Source organism: Nerophis ophidion, linkage group LG05 (assembly GCF_033978795.1).
Source record: "Nerophis ophidion isolate RoL-2023_Sa linkage group LG05, RoL_Noph_v1.0, whole genome shotgun sequence".
In the NCBI taxonomy this organism is placed as follows: Eukaryota; Metazoa; Chordata; class Actinopteri; order Syngnathiformes; family Syngnathidae; genus Nerophis; species Nerophis ophidion.
Genome location: NC_084615.1, coordinates 80,273,529 through 80,286,554, shown reverse-complemented (window position 1 = coordinate 80,286,554; position 13,026 = coordinate 80,273,529). Strand labels below are relative to the sequence as shown.

Below are 13,026 nucleotides of genomic sequence, written 5' to 3'. Positions count from 1 at the left end.
TGGCCGCAGGATTAGGTCTCTGCTTTTTGCAGATGATGTGGTCCTGATGGCTTCATCTGGCCAGGATCTTCAGCTCTCACTGGATCGGTGCGCAGCCGAGTGTGAAGCGACTGGAATGGGAATAAGCACCTCCAAGTCCGAGTCCATGGTTCTCACCCGGAAAAGGGTGGAATGCCATCTCCGGGTTGGTGAGGAGACCCTGCCCCAAGTGGAGGAGTTCAAGTACCTAGGAGTCTTGTTCACGAGTGGGGGAAGAGTGGATGGTGAAATCGACAGGCGGATCGGTGCGGCGTCTTCAGTAATGCGGACACAGTACCGATCCGTTGTGGTGAAGAAGGAGCTGAGCCGGAAGGCAAAGCTCTCAATTTACCGGTCGATCTACGTTCCCATCCTCACCTATGGTCATGAGCTTTGGGTTGTGACCGAAAGGACAAGATCACGGGTACAAGCGGCCCAAATGAGTTTGGATCTCTCCCTTAGAGATAGGGTGAGAAGCTCTGCCATCCGGGAGGAACTCAAAGTAAAGCCGCTGCTCCTCCACATGGAGAGGAGCCAGATGAGGTGGTTCGGGCATCTGGTCAGGATGCCACCCGAACGCCTCCCTAGGGAGGTGTTTAGGGCACGTCTGACTGGTAGGAGGCCACGGGGAAGACCCAGGACACGTTGGGAAGACTATGTCTCCTGGCTGGCCTGGGAATGCCTCGGGATCCCCCGGGAAGAGCTGGACCAAGTGGCTGGGGAGAGGAAAGTCTGGGTTTCCCTGCTTAGGTTGCTGCCCCCGCGACCCGACCCCGGATAAGCGGAGGAAGATGGATGGATGGATACTTATTCATCTCGATAATAAATCCATTCATAATTTTAAAAAAGATGATTTAAAAATGAGATAGGCTCCAGCACCCCCTGCGACCCCAAAAGGACAAGCGGTAGAAAATGGATGGATGGATTAAAAAAAATACAAACATTTTTATTTAGGAAGGTGTCTGAAATCAGATTCCTTGGGTTCATCGTAGCTGAAAAGTTGACATGGAAAGTTCATATAATGCATGTGAAAAACAAAGTATCTAAAAGCTTATTTATTTTGAACAAGGTTAAAAACTGTTCATCGTATAAAACAATGACAATGTTATATTGCTCAATTATTCTAACTTATTTCAATTAGTGTGCAGAAATATGGGGAAATACATATCCCAGCAACATAATGCCTTTATTTCTTTCACAGAAAATAGAAATTTGTATTGATTTTTATTGTGGGATAAAGAGACCACACAACACTCTTCATGAGGTCAGGATTATTAAAACTAAAAGACATCGTATAATTGCATACTTTATTAGTGATGTTCAAAGCTAGAAAAAAAGTTCTTCCGATAGACTTACAAAAGTTATTTGTGTTCACGTCCGAAGATGAGAATCACAGAAGACTGTAAATGACTTTAAAGAGTGGGAACAAATTAGAAACAAATGTGCTTGTCTGTTTCTGCTGTGAAAACATAGAATTCTTTAAACAAATACTTAAAAAGATGTAAGAATGTCTTTGAATTTAAAAAGAGTTACAAAAAGAGGCAACTGGAATGATATCAAACCGATTTTTGATTATTATTTTGGACGTGTCATTGTGAAAATGCTTAAACGAAAATTAAAAAGTACAAACCCCTTTTCCATGAGTTGGGAAAAAGTGTTAGATGTAAATATAAACAGAATACAATGATTTGCAAATCCTTTTCAAGCCATATTCAGTTGAATATGCTACAAAGACAACATATTTGATGTTCAAACTCATAAACTTTATATTTTTTTGCAAATAATAATTAACTTAAAATTTCATGGCTGCAACACGTGCCAAAGTAGTTGGGAAAGGGCATGTTCACCACTGTGTTACATCACCTTTTCTTTTAACAACACTCAATAAACGTTTGGGAACTGAGGAAACTAATTGTTGAAGCTTTGAAAGTGGAATTCTTTCCCATTCTTGTTTTATGTAGAGCTTCAGTCCTTCAACAGTCCGGGGTCTCCGCTGTCCTATTTTACGCTTCATAATGCGCCACACATTTTCGACGGGAGACAGGTCTGGACTGCAGGCGGGCCTGGAAAGTACCCGCACTCTTTTTTTACGAAGTCACGCTGTTGTAACACGTGCTGAATGTGGCTTGGGATTGTCTTGCTGAAATAAGCAGGGGCGTCCATGAAAAAGACGGCGCTTAGATGGCAACATACGTTGTTCCAAAACCTGTATGTACCTTTCAGCATTAATGGTGTCTTCACAGATGTGTAAGTTACCCATGCCTTGGGCACTAATACACCCCCATACCATCACACATGCTGGCTTTTCCACTTTGCATCGATAACAGTCTGGATGGTTCACTTTCCCTTTGGTCCGGATGACACAATGTCGAATATTTCCAAAAACTATTTAAAATGTGGACTCGTCAGAACACAAAACACTTTTCCACTTTGCATCAGTCCATCTTAGATGATCTCGGGCCCAGAGAAGCCGGCGGCGTTTCTGGATGTTGTTGATAAATGGCTTTCGCTTTGCGTAGTAAAGCTTTAACTTGCACTTACAGATGTAGCGACGAACTGTGTTTAGTGACAGTGGTTTTCTGAAGTGTTCCTGAGCCCATGTGGTGATATCCTTTAGAGATTGATGTTGGTTTTTGATACAGTGCCGTCTGAGGGATGGAAGGTCACGGTCATTCAATGTTGGTTTCCGGCCATGCCGCTTACATGGAGTGATTTCTCCAGATTCTCTGAACCTTTTGATGATATTATGGAGCGTAGATGTTGAAATCCCTAAATTTCTTGCAATGTCACTTTGAGAAAGGTTGTTCTTAAACTGTTTGACTATTTGCTCACACAGTTGTGGACAAAGGGGTGTACCTCGCCCCATCCTTTCTTGTGGAAGACTGAGCATTTTTTGGGAAGCTGTTTTTATAGCCAATCATGGCACCCACCTGTTCCCAATTAGCCTGCACACCTGTGGGATGTTCCAAATAAGTGTTTGATGAGCATTCCTCAACCTTCTCAGTATTTTTTGCCACCTTTCCCAACTTCTTTGTCACGTGTTGCTAGCATCAAATTCTAAAGTTAATGATTATTTGCAAAAAAATGTTTATGAGTTTGAACATGAAATATGTTGTCTTTGTAGCATATTCAACTGAATATGGGTTGAAAAGGATTTGCAAATCATTGTATTCTGTTTATATTTACATCTAACACCATTTCCCAACTCATATGGAAACGGGGTTCGTACAACATAATGCATTGCGAGAATCGTTTGGATCGAGAATCGATTCTGAATGGTCTCCTCAGGAATCGTAAGTAGATTGTCTTGTCAGGAGTCTGACGAGCCACACCTGTAATTAGTGTGAGTGTTTGTCATGAACAACTTGAGTGTTTGTCATGAACAACTTGGAGCTCCAGCATTCAGGACAGAAAAGAGACTAGTGAGTGTCAGTGATTGGTCGCGGCTGTCACACTACCCCTGGAATAATTGCGGCGTGAAAAGGGCGCAGACTGGATGTGAGTCAGGACCCGATCATCTGTTAGGCCTCTGTGAGTCAGACCTCAGTTCTGCCTGTTAGCCACATGACCGCCGTGCTGCCGGGCCGTGGAACTGCTATTTCACGGCCTGCAGAAAACAGACTGGCGCAGAGAACAAGTCTCTCTTGTGGAAACACAAACACACTTCCTTGTCCTCCTTATTTTCTACTTGCTGAATGGTGTGTAGACAGTGTAGGTAGTATGGCAACACGGACACAATGATTGGACGCACTGCGACTTAGGGGAATTGGACCAGACGGCTTTAAGGACGACAGCACCCGACTGGACTGACAAAGTAGACTGATGGCCGGTTAATCAAACTCGGTACAAACTTTTCAACTTTCTCACATATCTTCAAGTATTTATGTGACATTGAGAGGTGTGTCTCGTCAATCAGGGGTTCTTAACCTTTTTCACCTCGGGGGCCCAACTTTTCCAAAGCGGCCAAAATGAGTTTCCTCCCTTTTTCATGACAAACACCAGCAGTTGAGTTGATACCAAAATGGATACATGGATGATACAGCAGAGGATTGGGAGAATGTCATGTGGTCAGATGAAACCAAAATAGAACTCTTTTGTATAAACTCAACTGGTGGTGTTTGGAGGAAGAAGAATACTGAGTTGCATCCCAAGAACACCATACCTACTGTGAAGCATGGGGGTGGAAACATCATGCTTTGGGGCTGTTTTTCTGCTAAGGGGACAGGACGATTGATCCGTGTTAAGGAAAGAATGAATGGGGCCATGTATCCTGAGATTTGGAGCCAAAACCTCCTTCCATCAGTGAGAGCTTTGAATGGTTGACCAAATACTTATTTTCCACCATCATTTACAAATAAATTCTTTAAAATTCCTACAATGTGAATTCCTGGATTATTTCCCACATTCTGTCTCTCCCAGTTGAAGTGTACCTATGATGAAAATGACAGACCTCTGTCATCATTTGAAGTGGGAGAATTTGCACAATCGCTGGCTGACTAAATACTGTTTTGCCCCACTGTATATACACATTTATATGTATATACAAACATATGTATATTTATATACACATACATGTATGTGTGTATATATGTATGTATGTATGTATATATATGTAAATGTAGGTATATATGTATGTATATGTAGGTATATATGTAGGTATACATGTATGTATATATGTAGGTATACATGTATGTATATATGTAGGTATACCTGTATGTATGTATATGTATATATATATGTATGTAAATGTGTATATGTATGTATGTATATGTAGGTATATATGTATACATGTATGTATATATGTAGGTATACACGTATGTATATATGTAGGTATACATGTATGTATATATGTAGGTATACATGTATGTATGTATGTGTATATCTGTGCATACATATGCATGGTATGTTTCTCCATACGTATGTTTTTTTGGACACCCGTAGTACTTAGTGAAAGAAGTTTAAGACGCAGCACTTTCATATGTAGCGGTACATCTCTGTCAGGTAGAAGTAATAAAAATGTGACCCTTCCATGGCAGATATGCCATCATGAAGATGTGCTGGCATCTGGAACCCACGGAGCGGCCCACTTTCAGCAGGGTCAGCCAGATGATACAACGCCAGCTCGGGCAGCAAGAACAGGTGAGGCTAACCTGCTCCTATGAGACCATGTGACTCCTCAGACGACATGTTGCAGATGTCATCAGCTGCTGTCACACCAGTCCAAGTCATTTGCCTTCTTGTTAAAGGCCTACTGAAATGAGATGTTCTTATTTAAACGGGGATAGCAGCTCCATTCTATGTGTCATACTTCATCATTTCATAATATAACCATATTTTTGCTGAAAGGATTTAGTAGAGAACATCGATGATAAAGTTCACAACTTCTGGTGCTGATAAAGAAGCCTTGCCTGTACCGGAAGTAGCAGACGATGACATCACAAAAGTGAGGGCTCCTCACATCCTCACATTGTTTATAATGGGAGCCTCCAGCAGCAAGAAATATTCGGACCGAGAAAACGACAATTTCCCCATTAATTTGAGCGAGAATGAAAGATTCGTGGATGAGGATATTGACAGCGAAGGACTAGAAAAAATAAAATTAAGTACAAAAAAAAATGTGATTGCATAGGGACGGATGCAGATGTTTTTAGACACATTTACTAGGATAATTCTGGGAAATCCCTTATCTTGCTATTGTGTTGCTAGTGTTTTAGTGACATTAAATAGTACCTGATAGTCGGAGGGGTGTGTCCACGGGTGTGTTGACACCAGAGTCTCTGAGGGAAGTCACGGCAGCTGTATGGACGGCGCAAGCTCAGCTGATTTCTGGTAAGAGGCGACTTTTTACCACAATTTTCTCACCGAAAACTGCCGGTTGACAAGTGGTCTGGAACCATGTTCGCTTGACCGCTCTGATCCATAGTAAAGCTTCACCTCCGGGAATTTTAAACAAGTGTTTGTGTGGCTAAAGGCTAAAGCTTCCCAACTCCATCTTTCTACTTTGACTTCTCCATTTTTAATTGAACAAATTGCAAAAGATTCAGCAACACAGATGTCCAGAATACTGTGTAATTATGCGATTAAAAGAGACAACATTTAGCCGCAAATGGTGCTGGCTAATATGTCCTCTACAGCAGTGGTCCCCAACCACCGGGCCGTGGCCCGATTGGTACCGGGCTGCAGAATAATTTTTTATTCATTTTTATTTACGAAAAAATAAAAATAATAATATATATTTTTTTTTAATTAAATCAATATAAAAAACACGATATACACTTACAATTAGTGCACCAACCACAAAAACCTCCCCTTTTCATGACAAAAACGTCCCTTTTCCATCCATCCATCATCTTCCGCTTATCCGAGGTCGGGTCGCGGGGGCAACAGCCTAAGCAGGGAAACCCAGACTTCCCTCTCCCCAGCCACTTGGTCTAGCTCTTCCCGGGGGATCCCGAGGCGTTCCCAGGCCAGCCGGGAGACATAGTCTTCCCAACGTGTCCTGGGTCTTCCCCGTGGCCTCCTACCAGTTGGACGTGCCCTAAACACCTCCCTAGGGAGGCGTTCGGTACAAGCGGCCAAGATGAGTTTCCTCCCTTTTTCATGACAAAGAAAAAAAAAAAAAAAGGATTCTCCCCAACCCCCTTCTTCCCTACACCCCCGGGCCGCAGGACTAATTATTAAGCGTTGACCAGTCCGCGGATACAAAAAGGTTGGGGACCACTGCTCTACAGTCGGTGACGTCACGCCACAAGAAACTCCACAAGAAATGTAAAAATGCAATTTAGTAAACTAAAAAGGCCGTATTGTCATGTGTTGCAATGTTAATATTTCATCATTGATATATAAACTATCGGACTGTGTGGTGGCTAGTAGTGGCTTTCAGTAGGCCTTTAAGATCTTTATTTATTTGACGGACGCTCCAATCCTGTCAGATTTCCACCGAGCACGGACTCAAAGAAAGTGTGTGTCTGTAGATGATGTACCAGAACGTGGATCAGCAGCTGCAGGTGACAGAGGTCGAGGATCGTGACGCCACCGAGTGCTGCGAGGACCCCTTTGAGAGGTCTTGTGAGCTGAGTGAGGAGCTGGAACAACCTTTGATGAAGACCAACAACTACCAGTTTTGTTGAAGCCCCCTTATCTGTTGATGGACACGCCTCAGTGGCATCAGGTGTTCCTACGTGCAGAAGAAGCCACGCCCACAGACGCAGTGACCGCAGGAAAGAGGCTCCCCCATTATCACCCCTCATGGACTCTTTTGCAGCTCCGTCTGTGCAGGATCTACCCGGAAAAACCTCCAGTCATCTTCTTCACTGCAGGATGTTGTTTTTATCCCCTCCCATGGCAGGAATTGAACGGGCACTGTAGCCCTCTCCCACACTCTCCCCCACCTCCCCCCGCAGTTAAAGCGTGTCCAATGGATTATGACGGCGGCAAAGAATGACAACGTTGTTTTGCTGAAGTCATTACTGTTGCCGTGGAGACATGTGATCCCGCTCAAGTCTAATCAGTTATCAACAGGTCGGGAGCGATGGTGGACGTGTGAACTGGGCGGGGACAAACACCATCAGACTCAGCGAGGAGGGGCTCATTATGGCCTCATTTGCCAGGAAACGTGGCGAACTTTTTTTTTGGGGGGGTCACATTGTGAACGTTAGCCTCCCGTGTGTTGAATATCTTAAATTGTGTGTTTGTGCTATGGAGAGTCACGCTTTCCATCATTTTCAATAGACTGCATTGCAAAATGATCCACCCTCTTCCTCTCGCGTGAGATCCCCCCAGGAATGAGGCCATATGAATATGAATATGAATATGAATGCCTCCCCACTGTAGATCAGAATGGAATAACACATATTAGCTCCTGTTTGCACAGCACAACACATTATTTGGCCCTCAAGTGACACACATTGGATTTGTTTTCTTTCTTTTTCTTGCCAGTCTAAACACTCCAAAGTGTTTCAAATCTCATCTTTTGACTTCACGTTCGGACCTTGTCGGATCTTTTCAAATGCAGTCAAAACGATAATGCCACCTGAATGCGACGTTTTCGTCAGCTTTGGCGAGCTACGTCACTCGTGAGCGACAGGGGAAAAAAAGGTGACCCGCCAGCAGAAGTAAATACTTCATCACAATGTCAGCAGAAGTAAATACTTCATCACAATGTCAGCTTTGGGTGAGCAAAGTCGGTTTTTGGGCTGGCGGATTTTCAGCAACATCACAAGTCTGTAGTGTGCAACTTTTAGGCTATCATGTAATATATGTGGAATATATATACACATATATATATACACATATATACAAACACACACATATACATATATATATATTTGTGTGTATGTGTGTATGTATGTGTATGCATATTTATGTATATATATATATATATATGTGTGTGTATAAGTATGTATGTGTATATATATACGTATATATGTATATATAGCCTATACGTGTATATACATGTATATATATGTGTACTCATAGGCTATTATGTAATGTATGTATACATGTGTACATATATATATATATATATTGATTGATTGAAACTTTTATTAGTAGATTGCACAGTACAGTACATATTCCGTACAATTGAGCACTAAATGGTAACACCCCAATAAGTTTTTTAACTTGTTTTAAGTCGGGATCCACGATAATCAATTCATGGTAAATACATACATACATCTACGCACGTGTATTTATAGGCTATTATGTAATATAAATATATATATATATATATGTGTGTATATATGTATATATATACATATATATCTTGATTGGATTATCCAGAGAATAGTGCTCGATACCGTGGTAGAGTGCAATATGTAGGTGTGAGAAAGTAGTTTTGGGATTTTTCCCCACACCTACATATATACATATATATATAGATATATATGTGTGTATATGTATATATATATACAAATATATATGCACATACATATATAGCCTATATGTGTATATGTAAGTGTACCTATACGCTATTATGTAATATATATATATATATATATATATATATATATATATCTAATATACACATATACATGTGTGTGTGTACATTTATATGTACACATATATTACATAATAGCCAGTAAGGACACATACGTATACATGTATATAAACATATAGGCTATTATGTAATATATGTAATTGTGTACATACGTATACACACATGTAACATACTAGACTATAAGTACACATACATAGACTATTATGTAATACATGTATATACGTCTACATACATACATATGTGTGTGTATATATATATATATATATATATGTATATGTGTGTGGCTGTGTGTACTTATAGTCTATTATGTAACATATATTACAATAAAGGGACAAGCAGTAAAAAATAGATGGATATTCTGATAGCGTTTGTCGCAGGACTGGAAGTGACGGATGTGGTGTGTTTACTTACATTTTACGCAAGTTGTTTATACTAAGTGAGTTAAAAAAACAAAGCTGACATGGATCCACGCCGACGTCCATGTCAGCCATGAAATGATTGGAAGTCTCCCAAACATGAACATCCATTCTTACTTTATTACTTTCTTTTCTTCTCATGGAAGAAGAAGACTCTTACTTTATTATTACTTTCATTTCTTCTCATGTAAGAAGAACACTTTTAAGGAGTGGCGATGTATTTTATTTTATTTTGTAGTAGTAGTAACAACTTCCTTGTTCATTTAGACTACAGTCAACTTCCTTTGTTTTCACTTTGTCAAACTGTGCACGCATGTGACCTTGAAGCCAAATAGGGGCCACACAAGGGGCCCCACTGGGGCCACACAAGGGGCCACACAAGGGGCCACACTGGGACAACATAAGGGCCACACAAGGGGTCCACACTGGGGCCACACTGGGGCAACATAAGGGCCACACAAGGGGCCACACTGGGGCCACACAAGGGGCCACACAAGGGGCCACACAAGGGGCCACACAAGGGCCACACAAGGGGCCCCACTGGGGCCACATAGAGTCTACAGTGGTGTCTACTGAGGACCACATTTGCCTTGCAGTCAGCTGGTAAACATGAGACTTGTCCTGCAGTGCAGCCGTGGTCTTGCACGATGCTCCTGAGAAGCGGCGTCCTCAAACGTCCACTGTGAGGGACGCCGCTTTTCAGCCGCATGTAAGACGACTTCTCTTTTCCACTTTCAAAATGTTCTTTTTTTTTTAAAGGAGTCATTTTCCAACAGATTTATTCGCTTGATGTCTCGCTTCATTCATCACTGCTGTCCTCCAATCAAAACATTTCATTTGTGTGTGTGTGAGTGACCGGAAGAAAAGCTCTGAGTCGTTCGGCGCACCGGCTGGTTTGCCAGGCAACACGTTTTTTTCCAGATGCGTTTTTGGAAAATAATGTTCAAGACAAAAAGAAGTCAATATTTTTTAAATCACATTTCACTTTTCATATTCTGTTTCCATGAATACCTTAGCATAGCATTAGCATCACAACACTTTCCTTTTCACTGGTGTGTGACAGTAAGAAAAGCTCTGATCGACAAGTCTCTGTCCCATCGCTGGTTTGTATTAGCAAATCGCTTTAAGACAACTTGTCTTTTTCTCATTTCGTTTTTAGAAAAATATTTTTCAAGACAAAAAAAAAAAGACATAATATTTTTGAAATCGTATTTCATTTTTTGTATGTTGTTGCATTTATGTTTTTAAAAAAATCTTATTTCCTTTGTGATATTTTGATATTCATATCGCCTTCTCCGTTTGCAAACTTGGGCGACCTTTTCCTTCTCCACTTTCTGAGGTTTGTGAGTGACAGGAAGAAAAGCTCTGACACCTGTTTGGTTTGCATGTATATACAGTATTGGCCAAAAGTTTGGACACCTTCTCATTCAATGCGTTTTCTTTATTTTCATGACAATTCACATTGTAGATTGTCCCTGAAGGCATCACAACTATGAATGAACACATGTGGAGTTATGAACTTAACACAAAAAGGTGCAATAACTATATTCTACTTTCTTCAAAATAGCCACCCTTTGCTCTTGCACACTCTTGGCATTCTCTCCATGAGCTTCAAGAGGTAGTCACCTGAAATGCTTTTCACTTCACAGGTGTGCTTGAAGCTCATGGAGAGAATGCCAAAAGTGTGCAAGAGCAAAGGGTGGCTATTTTGAAGAAAGTAGAATACAAAACATGTTTTCAGTTATTTCACCTTTTTTTTAAGTACCTAACTCCACATTTTAAACTACTATGTAGTTTTAATGCCTTTAGTGACAATCTACAATGTGAATAGTCATGAAAACACATTGAAATGAGAAGGTGTGTCCAAACTTTTGGCCTGTATTGTACATCTCCAGACCCCAAATATAAGACAACAGACTATTTCCTGGGGAGAGTCCCGTCTTATATTTGGGTCAATATGGTTATTAGATCTAATCAATTTGGTGATTTGGAAGATCAGAAGTATTGATCTGTAAAACCTGAATATAAGACGACCGTATTCAGGGTCCAATGGCAGCGTTCTTCCTCCCGACCCACATGTCCTCAAGTCAACACAACCCACAATATTCCAATACTGCGCCTGCTTTAAAAATCATAAACACTTTTTTCCGCCCCTGGTGACCCACTTTGGTTCCCAAGTTTGGAAAAAGCCAGGAAGCGACAGAAAGATATAAAAGTATTGTTTTGCTTGACAATGTGAATGTTTTTGTTGTTGTTGTACATTTCAGCCTACACTGCCAACTGGATATTATTATTATTATTATTTTGGAGTTAGAGGTTGTAGTGTTTTTGCCTCATTCTTGTAGAAGTGGGATCATGTGAGAGTGGAATAAAAGCTGTACTTTACAATTGGAGAAGAGCGCTGGTGTGTGTTTGCATCTCCTCACTTCCTCTTTAATAACACTCAATGTGCTCTTTTGTCTGTCGGGTTTCCACACACACACTCGGCCTCACAATAGTCGCTTGTGTTTTGTGTTCACCTGCCTTTGTAAGCAGCATTCTTAGCTTGGTGGTAATATTTTCATTCCAAAAGTCTGCTGTTTTAGAACTGTGATGGAGAAATAAATGTATTTGACAGCGAGGTGCGGGCGGAAGGAAGGAAAAAGGAAAATAAAATGACGAGCTGGTGATGATCAACTCTCAGAAAACACAGTTTGACTTATTTTGATTTTCGCTAAAGGTTCGCTTGTCTCGGCCTTAATTCTTGTTAGTCTGATATGCAACCCCCCCCCCCCCCCCCAATAGAGATTAACATTTTAAAATGTCTATTTAGAAAAATAGATATGCAAATCAAAATCAATAAATACTTAAAATTAAATGAAAGAGTATACATGATTAAATATGACTAAGACATGATTTTTCCTTATAGGGTTTCTACCTCTGTGGATATATATATATATGTTTGTATGTATGTACATATATATATATATATATATATATGTATGTATGTATGTATGTATATATATATATATATACATACATAAATAAATACAGATACATATATGCATATATACATACATATATAAGTACACATATATATGTTTGTATGTATGTACATATATATATATGTATGTATGTATATATATATATACATACATACATAAATACAGATACATACAGTGCCCTCCATAATTATTGGCACCCCTGGTTGAGATGTGTTAAAAGCCTTAAAATAAATTCAGTGTTTATTGCAGAAGAATACTGTCACACTGAAAATTGTAGGAAAATGCAACCTTCAACTCAAATGAATTGTAAGAAAATAAAAAAATCCCTGACTAAAAAATAATTATTTTTCATTAAATCACCTGTTCCACAATTATTGGCACCCTTAACAATTCCCAGGAAATAAATATAATTGAAGCATTTCAGTCATTTCTACAGTAGTTTACAAAGTTTACCAGAGTACGTAGGAACATTTAATTAGTAATTCATCACTTCCTGTTTCCCTGGGGTATAAATATGACGTGACACCGAGGCCATTTCTCTTATCCACTCTTAAACATGGGAAAGACAAAGGAACACAGCATACAAGTGAGGCAGATGTGCGTCGACCTT

At 40.3% G+C, this 13,026-nt stretch overlaps 1 protein-coding gene across 1 annotated transcript in view; it reads left to right on the top strand.

Moving 5' to 3' along the window:
- csf1ra (colony stimulating factor 1 receptor, a) overlaps positions 1-11,828 on the top strand; it is a 71,117-nt gene extending 59,289 nt beyond the window's left edge. Inside the window, exons 21-22 of the mRNA XM_061902134.1 lie at positions 5,055-5,157; positions 6,993-11,828. Coding sequence (XP_061758118.1) covers positions 5,055-5,157; positions 6,993-7,148 — 259 coding nt within the window. The 3' untranslated portion in view covers positions 7,149-11,828. The remainder of the gene's footprint in view (positions 1-5,054; positions 5,158-6,992) is intronic.
- Positions 11,829-13,026: the final 1,198 nt, after the last annotated feature.